Genomic DNA, 15,588 nt, shown 5'->3' with positions numbered 1-15,588 from the left:
CTGGACTGCAACGTTTCAAGAAGGTGGCTTATCACCACCTTCTCAAGGGCAATTAGGGATGGGCAATAAATGCTGGTCTAGCTAACAAAGCCCATATCGCATGAATGAATAAATAAAATCAGCCACCTTCAGTTAAGTGTCAGGAGGAGGGGTTGGACTGATCTGTGGGTCGAGTGAACTGCGAAGATAATGTAGAACATCAAAAGGATATAAATTAGTTGGTGGAATGCGCGGACAAATAGCAGATGAGATTTAATGCAGAGAAGAGTGAAGTGATTCAGTTTGGCAGAAAGAATGCAGAGAAAATATAAAGGGTACAATTCTGAAGGAACTGCAGGAACAGAGGGACCTGGGTGTATGTACATAGATCATTGAAGACAGCAGGGCAGGTTGAGAAAGCAGTTCAGTAACCTCAGCTTTATAAATAGGAACACAGAGTACAAAAGCAAGGAAGTTATGTTAAACTTTCAACTGTATCCAGTTCTGGGCACCACAAGTTGAGAAGAATGTGAAGTCAAGTACAGATTGCAGAGGAGGTGATGGTGTATTGTCACTGGACTAGTAATCCAAAGACCAGAGTAATGCTCTGGGGACCTGAGTTTGAATCCTGCTACTGCAGAAATGGCATGCAAAGCCATTCAGTTCAGAGGCACTAACTGGCTCAAACAGAAATGCCCACATCCCAGAAGTGTATAAAGGAAAATAAAATATTCAAAAGAATCATCCAGTAATGTGGAAAGAATGGGGAAATTGAGACTCTTTGCCTTGGAGAAGTGAAGGCTGAGAGGAGATTTGATAGATTTATTCTAAAATCAGCAGGGGTCTGAACAGAATAGATAGGGAGACACTGTTCCCATTTGTGGAAGGAACGAGAACCAGAGGGCACAAATTTAAGATCATTATCAAATGCAATGGCAACATGAGGAGAAATCTATTAGCACAGTGAGTGGTTAGGATCTGGAATAGACTGCTTGAGAGCATATTGGAAACAAGTTGAATCGAGGCATTCAAAAAGGAATTGGATCATTATCTGAAAAGAGAAAATGTGTAAGGCTAAGGGACAAGTCAGGGGAGATCCATCAGGTGAATTGCTCCTGCAGAGGGCCAGCACAGACAAAGCAGGCTGAATGGCCTCCTGTGCTGTAACCATTTTATAACTTCCTCATTAAGATATCTGTAATAAAACAATTAGAATCTTTTCCACATATATTAATTGTCCAATGTGTTAAGAGGTTAGATGAGCATGACCAAGTCCTTAGTAGGCATGGATCCGGACATGATGTATCTCCTCAATTGGCAATCTCAGTTTGAGAAGCTTTAGAGTATCTGCTATTTAAAACGGAGATGAGGAGATTTTTTTGTTTCGCTCTGAGGGTTGAGATTCTTTGGAAAACTCTTTCTGAAAAGGTTATGGAAGCAGAGTCTTTGCATGCTTTCAAAGCAAATGTGGATTGATTTTTGGTAAGCAAGGCGATGATAGGTTATCGAGGGTAGGCGGGATGCAGATTTGAGATTACTATCAGATCAGCCATGAACTTATTAAATGGCAGAGCATGCTCGAGGGGCCGAATGGCCTACTCCTGCTCCTTATTCTTATGTATGAAAAATGGAAGATGTCACCAAAATGCAATAGCAATGCACTTCTGGGCTAATACATGGCTGGAGAAAGGTAGATGATGCTACACCTGTGTTTGGGAGTTGGACATCAATAATAAGAGACTTACTATGGTCAAACAAGGTGAATCCACCCATTCCATTTCATAGTATGTACTGATGTTGTGGGGCCCCCAACAGCCACTTAGACACAAAGGGGGGAATTTTCCAGGGCCTGTTTACTACAGTGCAAATCCTGTTATGGCCAGAAACTCTTGAGAGGTCCATAATAGGATTTGCACCAGGGAGATCTCAATGAGATCTGCCCCACCCCTCCCACCAACAACATAATCAGGTTCATACCCAGTGAGCGCCTGAACCCGATTACCATGAATTTGAATAAATTTAAATATTCTTAAACAACATAACGTCATTGCTTCCAGGGGCATCAGATCCCCCGCCAGCATGATGTCACGCCGGCAGGAATCATTACTGCCTTCCGGCAGTCGAGGTGACCATGCTGGGGGCACAGAGACCAGTGCAGCCCCCATATGGTCATGGACATTGCAGGGCAGTGTCCTGACAGAGCCAGGTTCGCACTGCCAAGAGGGTGGGTCCTCAAGGGAACCCCATTGGGGACCTCCAATTGTGTGGGGGAGGGGGTTGTGCCTGCATAGCAGTGGGGGGTGGGGAGGGGTAGAATGCCTGCACTGTGGAGGGAGAGTGGGATGGGGCTCTGGGTCACCCTGGTACCGGCGATGATGAGGGTTGAACGTTCATTAAGAGTTGGGGGCAAGTTTGCTCTCTGAGTTCGTCTGCCGGGGGCCCTGATGTCGGTTGGGGTGAGGTCTTTAACTTTAATTTGAGATTGGGGCGCCATTTCTCCATGGAGCTGGTCTTGTCGGTATCTAAAGCCCCGCCCCTCAAGAATGATGGTGCAAAACACACCGCCCCCTCCTACTTTTTTTTGGAAAAAGTGTGTCAGAAGATCTGGAGAGAAAACCTGACTGTTTCTCTGGGGAGAAACACACTGGTTTTCAGTCAGAACCTGACACTTTGCCATTTCTTAGGAAAACTCTGCCCAAAATGTTGGTGTTTTTACAACTGCAGTTTGACACGGGCACACGTCATAGCTTTCCACTGCTTCACATCTCAAATAAGTTTTTAAACACTGGGGAAGTGTTTATACAACTACAAAAGCAAAATTACTAATACATTGAGAGCTGCAACCCATATGCAGTTCTATGTTACAGTTATTTAAACAGCAGAAAACAGGACTTCTTTCTTTCTCCCTGCTCCCAAATGAAGGCTGTGTAATTCCTGTTCATTGCATTCTTTACTTTGTTTCATACCTGACTGTGCTTTGGAGTCTTCTTTAGGTTCAGGACCTGCTTCAGGGCTCGTGCACCAAATCTCTTTCTCTTTGAAAGGAATTCCTTCTCTGGGTCAGAGATGTCAAAACTCAGGCGCACATCAATATCTTGATAGCTGTGTGACAAGGACATTCACAGTCAATCACTAACTGTTTGCAATAAGAAAGGTGTCGCTGTAAGGGATTGGTCAGTCAGACTGTCTGGAAATCTTCTAATCATTTACTTTGAATTATTTTCATACTGACAGAACCTTCAGCTTGTTCATATTAAGTGAGGATATATAAATCAATTCAGGCTGTTGAACTATTGAGTTTGGACTGACCTGATAAAACGTGATTAAAAGGCATTCCTGTGTATATTTCAGAGGGCTTTAATAGTTTTTAACAAGAAAGGAACATCGGTGAATATATACAGGTTGAACCATAGAATAACTATAGCACAGGGGAAGGCCATTCGACCCCATCTTGGCCATGCCAGCCTGAGGACATCCAGGTACTCTTTCTAATCCCACATTCCTGCAACCGGCCCATATCCCTGTAGCTTACAGCACTTTAGGTGCAGATCCAGGTAGTTTTTAAGATACTATAGGGTCTCTGCCTCCACCATCAACTTGAGCAGCGAATTCCAGACACCCGTCACCCTCTGTGTAAAATAGTTCTTCCTCCTGTCCCCACTACACCTAATGCCACTTATCTTGAATCCATGTCCCCTGGTTCTAGAATTCTCCACCAAGTGAAACTATTTTATCCTGTCCACTCTATCTCTTCCCCTTGTAACTTTGTGCACCTCTATCAAGTCACCCCTCAGCCTTCTTTGTTCCAAGGAAAATAACCCCAGCCTATTTACTCTCTCCTCATAGCTCCACTTTCCTAACCCTGACAACATTCCTGTAAACCCCCTCTGTACTCTTTCCTGAGCAATTATGTCCTTCCTGTAATGTGGTGACCAGAACGGCACACAATACTCCAGTTGTGGCCTCACCAGTGTTTTATACAATTTCAACATTATATCCTTACTTTTATATTCTATGCCTCTACCAGTGAAGGAGAACATTCCACATGCCTTCTTTACAACCCTGTCTACTTGAACTTTCCTTTAGGGATCTGTGTACTTGTATACCAAGATCTCTCACTTTATCTACCCTGCTTATATATTCCCATTTATTGTGTATTCCCTCTAACATTTGACCTCCCTAGATGCATGACCTCACACTTCTCTATGTTAAAATCTATCTGCCACTTTACCGCCCACTGCACCAACCCATCTACATTGTTTTGGAGATTATAGCTATCCTGTACACTATCCACTACTTGGCCAATCTTTGTCATCTGCAAATTTTCCAATCATGCCCCTCATGTTCACGTCCATATCGTTAATATATAGCACAAATAGCAAGGGTCCCAACACCGAGACCTGTGGAACACCACTTGTGGACAACAGGGAATACTGATCAGCCAATTCCAGGCCCAGATTTTGAAGGCTTACAGATCATTGAAGAAAGAAAAGACTCCGAGGGTATGAAGTTTAACAGTTTGGGAAAGAATGAGCTAGAGCGGGAATCAGTATGACGAATCTTTATTTTAATACAGTAAACATACAGGGAGAAAGTCAAGCAAGAAGGATGGAGAGTTACAGGCACAAGAAAGCAAACTTCAGAGCAAATGGACAAATTGCAATGGTAGGAAAGAGACTAGAGGGCTGATTTGAACCTACAGTGATGGAGGAAAATGGACAGGAGTAGATTTCTAGTAGACAGCAGCAAGTCCACCAGCACACACTTTCTGTCACAGCCAAAGGTTCAAATCAGCCCTTGGAAGCAAAAAAAAGCCTTCATCCATCAGGTATAATCTTCTTCCAGTGGCCTTTCAGGAAGAGTGAGAGGGAAGGGCTTCCCTAGGTATGAGAGCAGTATTCAAAAGCTGGATAGACTGAGGCTTTATATATATGGTATTACTGAAAAAGGAGACATGCCATTGAAGCTTTTTGTCTTGTACTCATCAGGGCAGTTCATAGAAAACCAATAGTAAAGAGAACAACAATTTATACTGTAGAAGAGAATGCGGATTGGTCGGCAAATGGATTCCGATTGGTAGAGGCATTGCCACAGAGAATACACCAGTGAACAGTTAACTGCCAAGCTTTGCTTCAAATTCAAACCACACAGGTCAGTAGGGTGCTATTGGAAATTCTTGCAAACTGTCCTGTTCAGTGCAAGACAAAAACTCATGTCTCTTTGCTCAGCAATACTCAAGTTCTGTACTAAAAAATGACTACTTGTTTACTGTATTAGATACACGTACATAAAGTTAAAACAACATAAATCAGAGATCAATCAAAACAAACTTACCATTTTTCTGCCTGCAGCCTTAGGTCAACGACCTGTTTCTGAGAGAGATTAGGAGGAGGCAAAGTTACTTGTGCTATTCAAGAAGAATGCCAAAGCAGCTGTGGCAGATAGCCAAACGGCACAAATATATTCCCCCATCTCTTACTTATCCTCATATTCTCATTTCTTCCCATCTCTCTCAATACTAGCATGGTGATGGATCTGTGGCTTCTTCTTCTTATAAATTTATTTTACATCGAGTGAATGTGGAGTTAATAACTGCTCACCCTGTGCTCCAGGGAGATAGTGTGTGTTGCTAACTAATGCAACCTTTCAGAATGAGCCTGTTCTCTTCTTAGTGGGTATGACAACTATCCAAACAGAAGTATATTGAACATTCGTTCCCCCCCCACCCCCCCCAACATGAGGGTCGGAAAGACAAGGAAGGAAGCAGCCAGTACTGACGGAGATCAAATATTCCATGGAGTTATTGGGGGAGCTATTATCATTAGAGGGTGCATGGCCAGAGATAAATAATTCAGTTGTGAGGATGGATCGATATATTGAAGCTTTATTTGATTTCCTTCAACCTGAACTTTGCATCCATTCGGCGCAAAACACACTTCCGGCTGCGATTGGCCCCGAAATCTGATTTCACGCTGGGTGGCCAATTAACGGGCAGTCTGCGGGAAATGCATACTGAGAAAGGCTCAGTGTTGCTGGGAGGCCAGGTGTCGAGAAAAGGGAAGGTGCAGGCTGGCACTTCTTCCCGGCTCCAATAGGAATTTAAAAACTAATTATACTAATATGCATTTATTAAAAGAGATTATAACCAGTATTCAAGCACTTGGGAGTAAAAGACACCACTAGCTACGTGGTTATATAGGCAATCAACTTCACACCACTGAACCATCACTGCACAAATTCATATCAGTAGGATGTTCCCCCCCAGGCGAGCCTTGTACTGCTCAAGAACCTGAGTTCGCAAAACAGCCCAATGTAAGGCCATGGCTGTTTATTGCAGAAGGAACAAACATCGAGACAGAGGTGCGGCCTCTGGGAAGATAAGGGAGCACAGATAATGTCTAAGCTAGGGGACACCCTGCCTCATGAATCATGTACCACCTGGAACCAGAGATATCTGCTTAATTTAAACCTATACGCAGACAAAATTGGAATCTAAACAATGTTCTGCATACGTGACCGTCGGTGTACAAAGGTGCTTGTCGAGCTGTAAACTGGCAGAGCACTGCTTCAGATGTCTCTCCGATTTAGTTCTCTCCCAGCATATGTTGGAAGAGTTAATGATCATGCTATACCCGAGTCTTCTGAGATTATTTTGTGCAAGCTTCACTACAACAGGTTCCCACAAGGTGGACAACTGTCACGGAGCTGTCTTGGAGGTATCTCAAGGAGCTGCAGCCCTCTACAAATTGCATGGGATTGGGATGCATTTCATTTCTTTTCTTCCCATTACCACAACATCGTTGGGTACACAACATATGGCAAAATACATGGTACATGATTCATGAGGCAAGGTGTCCCGTAGCTTAGACATTATCAGCCCATCATGTCTGCACCAGTTCTCCAAATGAGCATTATGACTTAATGTCAGTCTCTGTACCCTTGAACATTTTTTCAGTGCTCCGGTTTCCTCCCACAGTCTGAAAGACGTGCATTTGCCATGCTGAATTCTCCATCTGTGTACCCGAACAGGTGCCGGAGTGTGGTAACTTCATTGCACTAATAAATAAACTTAATGTTTTTAATCTGCTTCCATCATATTTCCAGGCAGTGCATTCCAGATCCAAACCACTTGCTGTATGAACAAGTTTTTTCTCACATTACAGTCGCTTCTTTTAAATCTATGCCTTCTTGTTCTCGATCCTTTTACGAGCGGGAATATTTTCTCCCTATCTACTCTGTCCAACTCCTTCATGACTGTGAACATCTTTATCAAATATCCTCTTAGCCTTCTTCACTCCAGGGAGAACAGACCCAACCTCTCCAATCCTCATAACTGAAATTTCTCAACCCTGGAACCATTCTTGCAAACCTCTTCTGCACTCTCTCTAATGCATTCAGTGTGGTGCCCAGAACTGTACACAATACTCCAGCTGAGGGCTAACTAGTGTCCTATACACGTTCAGCATGACCTCCATGCTCTTGTACCTGAAAATCCTTGACGAGCTGATGCCAAATCCTTGATAAGCTGATAAAGTCCAAAACTGGTCTCAGTTTTGCTGCTGATTTAAAAAAATGTCCTAATTCAGTTCACCTTGGACTGAAAATACCCTTTATTTAAAATAAACAGATGAGGATGCAGTGATCCATTTTCACCTCTCCCCATCGGTTCAGTTTGGTAGCCCAGGATGCTGTATGCTTTATAAACTGCTCTCTCCACCTGTCTTGCCATCTTCTTTGACTCTTTGGAGATGCACTGTATCACTGTACAAAGCAACCTCATCACTGCCTTGTAATCATGAGATTGTTGTGTTCATTTTAACTAGCCAGTTGCAAATGGTCATTGCAGCCAACAACTAATCAAGAAAAGCTCAACTTGCTCACTCACCCTCACATATACTAGTGGACAAAGGGGCTCAGTGCACTTTGAGTCAGAAAACTCAACATTCAGTTTTCAACAAGTGTGAAACTGAAGTCAAGGCCACTGTGTTAAAGATTAGGTAACCTTTCAATCACTTGACTTCCTAAACCTACACTTCACCTTCCAGGCTTTGTGGTGTTGAAGTACACATTCACAGTTCCCCTCACTCAAGGTCATTTTCCACCCTGGGCAACCAGCAGTGGATCCCATCTCCTGCACTAGAATCAGAGTCTGAGGGCCTGTGCCACCTCTTTGAATTTACATTAGCAGCTATGGGATTTAAAAATAAATTTAAGCAAATATCGCTGAGTCAGATACCGCTATCAAGCTGAACCGATGGGGAGAGGCGGAAATGGATCACTGCATCCTCATCTGTTTATTTTAAATAAAGGGTATTTGCAGTCCAAGGTGAACTGAAATAGGACAATTTTTTCAAATCAGCAGCAAAACTGAGATCGGTTTTGGACTGTATCAGCTTACCAAGGATTTGGCATCAACTCATCAAGGATTTCCAGTAGCCAAACAATTGTGGGGCTAGCGAGTGTTGCAAGAATTCTACCTGGATGCAAAGACACTGTTGATCTTAGCAGTTACGAGTAAGCTGCCCATTCAGACTGAAAACAGATAGAAATGTCCTATTGGTAGCTAACCCAAGAGGAGGAGCTGGCTTAAACACTGCTTACCTTGCCAAGAGGCATCTCCACATCCACCTTCTTTCCAATAGGAAGCTGATACAGAGGCTCGGACCCTGAACCGACTACATTGGTTTCCTTCATCATTTCAATATGCATATCATCCTGTGACAAATGGAGAGGTGTTATTAAAAGGCCCTTTCATACATTGAAGCTACAAGCGCACCATTGATCTGCTTCACTTCTGCTCTGTGGAAAACCTCCCTCCCATCACATATCACTGTCTGAAAGAAAAGTCCCACCCCATTTTCCTCAAGCTATTGATCATTTGCTGGTGTGGTCACGGGCCATGGACAGTCAGTACCTGATGTCAGAGCTGGTCAGTGAAGATCATCAGGCTGAGGAGGAGGAGGTCAGGAAGGAGAAACATAACGGAGGAAATTTATCTCCTCCTCAGATGATGATGTTTATCTAAGTGTCCCTTTCCCATCACAAGAAGTGGTCTTTCTCACTCCAGCCACTGGACGCCAAAGTAATTGAAACACTCCACTGCCATCATGGCTAACTCATCATAAAGAGAGATCAAACCTGCTCTGTCTGGGTCAAATGTTTGTTGCATCAGCTGCTTGTGCGATCAGGCGAGCTCTATTCTTCTTGTACTGAGTGAGTGAACGATCAAATCAAAATAGCTTTCCAATAGTGAACACAAACTGACAGAGGCCTTCAGCCCTTAGAAAATCATAGAACGATACAGCAAATAAGGAGGTAATTCAGCCCATCATATTTCTGCTGGCTCTTTTGAAAGATCTAATTAACCCCATTTCCCTGTTCTTTATCCACAGTACTGCAAATTTTACCCCTTTAAGTATTTATCCAATTCCTTTTTGAAAGTTCATTAAGAATCAACATCTCACCACAATATCAGGCAGTACATTCCTATTCATAAATACATATTATGTAATTTTATGTATTTTTACAAAAGGTTTAAGTGCATCTCTCTTGCTTTGGCCCTCTCCACCACTTTTGCTAATTTAGTACCTTAACCATGCTCTCCGTCTCCACAAGAAAGCTCCTTTTGAATCATTATTCAGCCCATCATCTTACTGCCTTCCTCCTTTCTAAAGAAAAGAACCCCAAGCCTGTTCAGTCCTTCCTTAGTTCTACATTTTTTCCAGCGCTTCCATATTCTTTTTTGTAACATGGCGATGGGAACAGTACATGGCACACTAAGTGATCATTTAACCAAGGCTCGATATAAATGTAACTAATGTAGGGCAGAATGTTCCATTCTGGAGGCTAGATTTAGTGGCAGGCTGTAAAGTCAGCAAGATTCCTACTGGATGGTCAGTCTAATTTTTCTGCCCAATTTTCTAATTCATAGAATCCTACAGTGCAGAATGAGGCCATTTGGCCCATTAAGTCTACACCGACCACAATTCCACCCAGGCCCTATCCCCATAACCCCATGCATTTACCCTAGCTAGTCCCCCGGCACTAAGGGGCAATTGACATGGCCAATCCACCTAATCTGCACATCTTTAGACTGTGGGAGGAAACCAGAGCACCCGGAGGAAACCACGCAGACATGGGGAGAACGTACAAACTCCGCACAGTCACCCAAGCCATTCTCCTCCAGGATCCAGGAATGGCAGGAGATCCTCCTTCTGAAGTAGGAGCAGACAGTCCTCCCACCTGATCACAGCTGCCTGGGAGGAGGTCACCAGGGAGGTCAACACCCATGGCCAACAAAAAAGGACCGCCCTGCAATGCAGGAAAAGAATGAATGATCTGATAAGCTCCACCAAGGCAAGCAAAACTTCTCACTCCAAACTCACACATTTGCGAAGGCATCAGGTGGTCTAAGGGTTAGAGTCCACAGGGATGTCACACACAACTAGCAGATGGGATATCAGTGCTACATGTCTGCCAGCCACTCACCATCTCATGTAAGGTCCTGCACAAATGGCATCTTAATCACTTACTGGGTAAGGCTCAGCAGATACAACAGGCATGCACACTTCTGAACTGCTCTTTCATCCACAGTGCTCAGTCAATCCATCTGTTTATTCGCAGAAAAAAATCACCCATAACAGGCAGGGGAGAGCCAAGATTGGAGGGGACAGGCCTGAGCTGAGGGGACAGGCCTGAGCTGAGGGGGCAGGCCTGAGCTGAGGGGGCAGGCCTGAGCTGAGGGGGCAGGCCTGAGCTGAGGGGGCAGGCCTGAGCTGAGGGGGCAGGCCTGAGCTGAGGGGGCAGGCCTGAGCTGAGGGGGCAGGCCTGAGCTGAGGGGGCAGGCCTGAGCTGAGGGGGCAGGCCTGAGCTGAGGGGGCAGGCCTGAGCTGAGGGGGCAGGCCTGAGCTGAGGGGGCAGGCCTGAGCTGAGGGGGCAGGCCTGAGCTGAGGGGGCAGGCCTGAGCTGAGGGGGCAGGCCTGAGCTGAGGGGGCAGGCCTGAGCTGAGGGGGCAGGCCTGAGCTGAGGGGGCAGGCCTGAGCTGAGGGGGCAGGCCTGAGCTGAGGGGGCAGGCCTGAGCTGAGGGGGCAGGCCTGAGCTGAGGGGGCAGGCCTGAGCTGAGGGGGCAGGCCTGAGCTGAGGGGGCAGGCCTGAGCTGAGGGGGCAGGCCTGAGCTGAGGGGGCAGGCCTGAGCTGAGGGGGCAGGCCTGAGCTGAGGGGGCAGGCCTGAGCTGAGGGGGCAGGCCTGAGCTGAGGGGGCAGGCCTGAGCTGAGGGGGCAGGCCTGAGCTGAGGGGGCAGGCCTGAGCTGAGGGGGCAGGCCTGAGCTGAGGGGGCAGGCCTGAGCTGAGGGGGCAGGCCTGAGCTGAGGGGGCAGGCCTGAGCTGAGGGGGCAGGCCTGAGCTGAGGGGGCAGGCCTGAGCTGAGGGGGCAGGCCTGAGCTGAGGGGGCAGGCCTGAGCTGAGGGGGCAGGCCTGAGCTGAGGGGGCAGGCCTGAGCTGAGGGGGCAGGCCTGAGCTGAGGGGGCAGGCCTGAGCTGAGGGGGCAGGCCTGAGCTGAGGGGGCAGGCCTGAGCTGAGGGGGCAGGCCTGAGCTGAGGGGGCAGGCCTGAGCTGAGGGGGCAGGCCTGAGCTGAGGGGGCAGGCCTGAGCTGAGGGGGCAGGCCTGAGCTGAGGGGGCAGGCCTGAGCTGAGGGGGCAGGCCTGAGCTGAGGGGGCAGGCCTGAGCTGAGGGGGCAGGCCTGAGCTGAGGGGGCAGGCCTGAGCTGAGGGGGCAGGCCTGAGCTGAGGGGGCAGGCCTGAGCTGAGGGGGCAGGCCTGAGCTGAGGGGGCAGGCCTGAGCTGAGGGGGCAGGCCTGAGCTGAGGGGGCAGGCCTGAGCTGAGGGGGCAGGCCTGAGCTGAGGGGGCAGGCCTGAGCTGAGGGGGCAGGCCTGAGCTGAGGATACTCCCCTCCCACAAGGAGCAGGTGGCAGAGCGCGTTGGAGAGGACAGAGATTGTTCCTGTATGGAAGGTGAGATTGGTCTCCTCCAACGAGCCAGAGTCCATTTAGTATACATCGACAACGTGCGGACAATGACCTATAATGCTGGAGCCTGCCTAGTCAATGACTAATTCTTCACTCTATTCCAGCTACCAGCAATAAAGACCACCAGCAAGTGTCGCAGCCTCCAGAGTACCTCAGATGACAAGGCAGAGAAAACATCTGATGAAAACCTGTCCCTGCTTTCAGCTGCATCCCCCACCAGTGCAGATACAAGCACCTCAGTGGGTCCTAGTTCTCGAATAGACTCAGATCACAACCTGGTGATCACCCCAATGACACATGTCCACAAGAGGCAGAGGCAGTGGCAGTCTCTGACACTCGAAGAACCGCTGGAGTCCAGGCCCTGCTAAATCTGATGATGAGCCTCTGCAATCGGCCCTGAGAGAAACATTGGAGGTGCAAAACAGGCAGGGGGACATCAGACAGAGTTATCAGATGCCGTCACCAGACTGGAATGAAGGATGGAGACGACCATCCACATTCTGTCTGATGTTGTTGCTCCGGCATGCAAACATGGCTGGTGGCTGCTGTGGAGACCCAGATCCAGAAGTTTCTGCCAGATGTGCACGTGGACTCGGACTGCATCACTCTAAGCATGGGTGTGCTAGGCAGGAGTGGCTAGGCAGGCCACCTTGACTTCCCTCCAGGTGCTCCTTTTCCTCATGGAGTCAAGGAGTGGCCCTTGGGCACACAAATGGCAGAGACAGCCAGGCAACCTAAGGACATCCATTCAGGACACTCCAAGGGTGTTCTACTGCTCCAAATCCCCTATGCCCACAACCCCATCAACTCCAGCAAGTCAGGCTGAGGGAGGTGTGCCTGTCCCAGAGCTGTAGACTATGAGCAGGCCAGGGCCCTCCGGGCCTTGGGCCCCCAGAGGATGTCCAAAGTCATCTCAGACAACAAAGCATAGCAATATGCCTTCACCTCTTCTGCAGATGTCAAGGCTGCAATTGGACGTAGGGTTAGAAAAATTAAGAAGTGTTTAATGCACAATGGTGGTATGGGTGTTCATTCACTGTCTACAATCTTTATTATTGTAAATAAAGTTTGCATTTATTCCTCACCAAGTCTCAGGTAGTGAATGGCTAACAGATGTGGTGCAAGGTCCCATGTTCATTCAAGATTACAAATGAGCCCTCCCACAGTTATCTCCTATCTGGTCCCTCAGTTCCATTAAGTCTCACTCAATCTCATCACTGTGAACTGCCTTTAGTTCCACATCTGCGACATGAACAAAGGCACATCCTATGGCTGGACAATATACAAGTTACCCTTGTATCTCAGGTGGACATTCTTTGGCCTCATGAAAATTGTTCACCAAGGATAGTGATTATGCTGATGATGTCACACTGAAGGGTCTAGTTTGTAGATGTTACAAGGATTTGTTGTGACCAATGTTACACTCTTCTCTCCCAGATCATGCTGGAAGATTCTACGTTGCCAGTGTGTTACACAATCACATCCTTCATTTCCATTGTTAATGGCTACAGCAAGTTGTGGTAGTGGAAAGAAGGGGTGTCACCCTAGGCCTCTCTTGTGCATTTCCTGCCTACAGTGTTGTTCGAGGTGTTCAGGCATTAAACTAAAGAAGGATAGATCAAAATATTTAATAAATAGAGAAATTTCAGAATCCATGTACAGAAACTACTAAGAGCTAATGGACAGAAAAAGTACAAAAATAAAATAAAGTTGATGGAATGTTATCTCAAGAGAGTTAGAATATAAAGCGTTAGAAATTATGTTAAAGCTATACAGAACTCTGGCCACTGGTTGGACCTTATCTGGAGTACTACATTCAGTTCCAGGTACCATGATTAGGATGACAAGTTTCATTGATAAAGCTTGTATTTCCTTCAGTGTAAAAGATTAAGAAGTGATATAATCGAGTGCTTAAAATGATTTAATAAATCGGTCGAGATATCCAAGTAGATATCCAAATAATGGCATGGATATGTGGTCAACAGCTCATCTCAAAGTCAAAAATGACACCAAGTTTGTGAAAATCAGGTTCAGCCTCAGACAGAGTCTTAGGTGAGGATAGAGTCAGTGGCTCAGGAGCGGAGTTTGTGATGGAGACTGAAGACATTGGCTTCGATCTTCCCAATATTCAGTTGCAGGAAGTGTCTTCTGATCCTGGACTGGATGTTGGACAAACAGTCTGACAATTTACAGATTTGGAGGGGTCAAGAGAGATGGTGTAAGATATCATCAGGGTACCCATGGGCAATGATGCTGTGTTTTTGGATGATGTCACCGAGGGGCAGCATGTACAAGGAGGGGGCAAAGAACAGATCTTGAGGGGCACCAGAACAACAGTGAGGGAGTGGGAAGGGAAACCACTGTGGTGATTCCCTGGGCAAGATTGGAGAGAATAGAGTGGACCAGGTCAGAGCAATCCCATTCAGCTGGATGAGGTGGAGAGGTATTGGAGAAGCATGGTGGGGTCAACCGTGTCAAAGGCTGCAGAGAGGTCGAGAAAGTTACATAAGATGTCATTTGTGGCTTTGATAAGAGCTGTTTTGGTACCATGGCATGAGCAGAAACATGATCGGAGGGATTCAAACATGGAGTTCCCAAGAAGACAACTTGGGGTTTGAGTGCTGACAGCATGCTGAAGGACTTGAGAGGAAATAGGTTGGAGATGGACAATATTTAGCATGAATCAAAGGCTGGTTTTTAAGGACTGAGATGATGACAGCAGTTTTGAATGCGAGGAGCACAATATCTGAGAATAACAATATCAGTTAATAAGACAACCAGGGAGGGAAGATGGGTGATGGCAGTTTAGTTGGAACAGGGTCAAGGGAGTAGGCAACACAGTGCATTGTGGCTCCAAAAAGTGTGCTAACTATAGGATACACTCAGCAACTCATCAAAGGCTGTTTGGAAAGCACCTCCCAAACTCAACCACCAGCATCAGTAAAGGGCAACAGCTGAATGGGAACACTGCCACCTCCAGGTTCCATACCATCCTGACCAGGTCATGCATCACCATTCCTTCATCTTCATGTGGTCAAAATCCTAAGATTCCCTAATAGCAATGAAAATGCCCCTACCACAAGGTTGGCGCCACACCCAGCACAAAGGAAGATGGTTCTGGTTATTGGGGATCAACCATCTCAGCCTTGGAACATCACTGCAGGAGTTCGTCAGAGTACTGATCTCAGGCCAACCATCTTAATTTGCTTTATCAATAACCTTCCTTTCACCATAAGGTCAGAAGTGGGCATATTCCTGGATGACCGCACAATGTTCAGCACTATGCGTGACTCATCACATACTGTGATGAGACAGCAGTCCATGTCCAAATGCAGCAAGACTTGGACAATAACCAGGCTTGGACTGATAAGTGGCAAGTAACATTCACGCCACTCAAGTAGCAGGCAATGGCCACCTCCAACAAGAGAGATTCTTCCCATCTCCTCATGGCATTCAATAGTATTACCATCACTAAATTCCACCCCCCTCCCCCACTTAAAACATCAAAGGGGGGGTTACCAGTGACCACAACCAGATCTGGACCAGCCACATATACACTATAGATATAAGAACAGGTTATAAGC

The 15,588-nt window shown here is 46.6% G+C and overlaps 1 protein-coding gene across 1 annotated transcript in view; it reads right to left on the bottom strand.

Annotated features, from left to right (window-relative positions):
- The window catches only part of pla2g4f.1 (phospholipase A2, group IVF, tandem duplicate 1), a 93,651-nt gene that overhangs the window by 38,920 nt on the left and 39,143 nt on the right, over positions 1-15,588 (bottom strand). Inside the window, exons 9-11 of the mRNA XM_078233252.1 lie at positions 8,581-8,694; positions 5,314-5,351; positions 2,946-3,081 (exon numbers count right to left, since the gene is read on the bottom strand). Coding sequence (XP_078089378.1) covers positions 2,946-3,081; positions 5,314-5,351; positions 8,581-8,694 — 288 coding nt within the window. The remainder of the gene's footprint in view (positions 1-2,945; positions 3,082-5,313; positions 5,352-8,580; positions 8,695-15,588) is intronic.

The sequence above is a fragment of the Mustelus asterias genome, chromosome 18, assembly GCF_964213995.1.
Source record: "Mustelus asterias chromosome 18, sMusAst1.hap1.1, whole genome shotgun sequence".
In the NCBI taxonomy this organism is placed as follows: Eukaryota; Metazoa; Chordata; class Chondrichthyes; order Carcharhiniformes; family Triakidae; genus Mustelus; species Mustelus asterias.
This window is presented reverse-complemented; position numbering and strand designations above follow the sequence as displayed.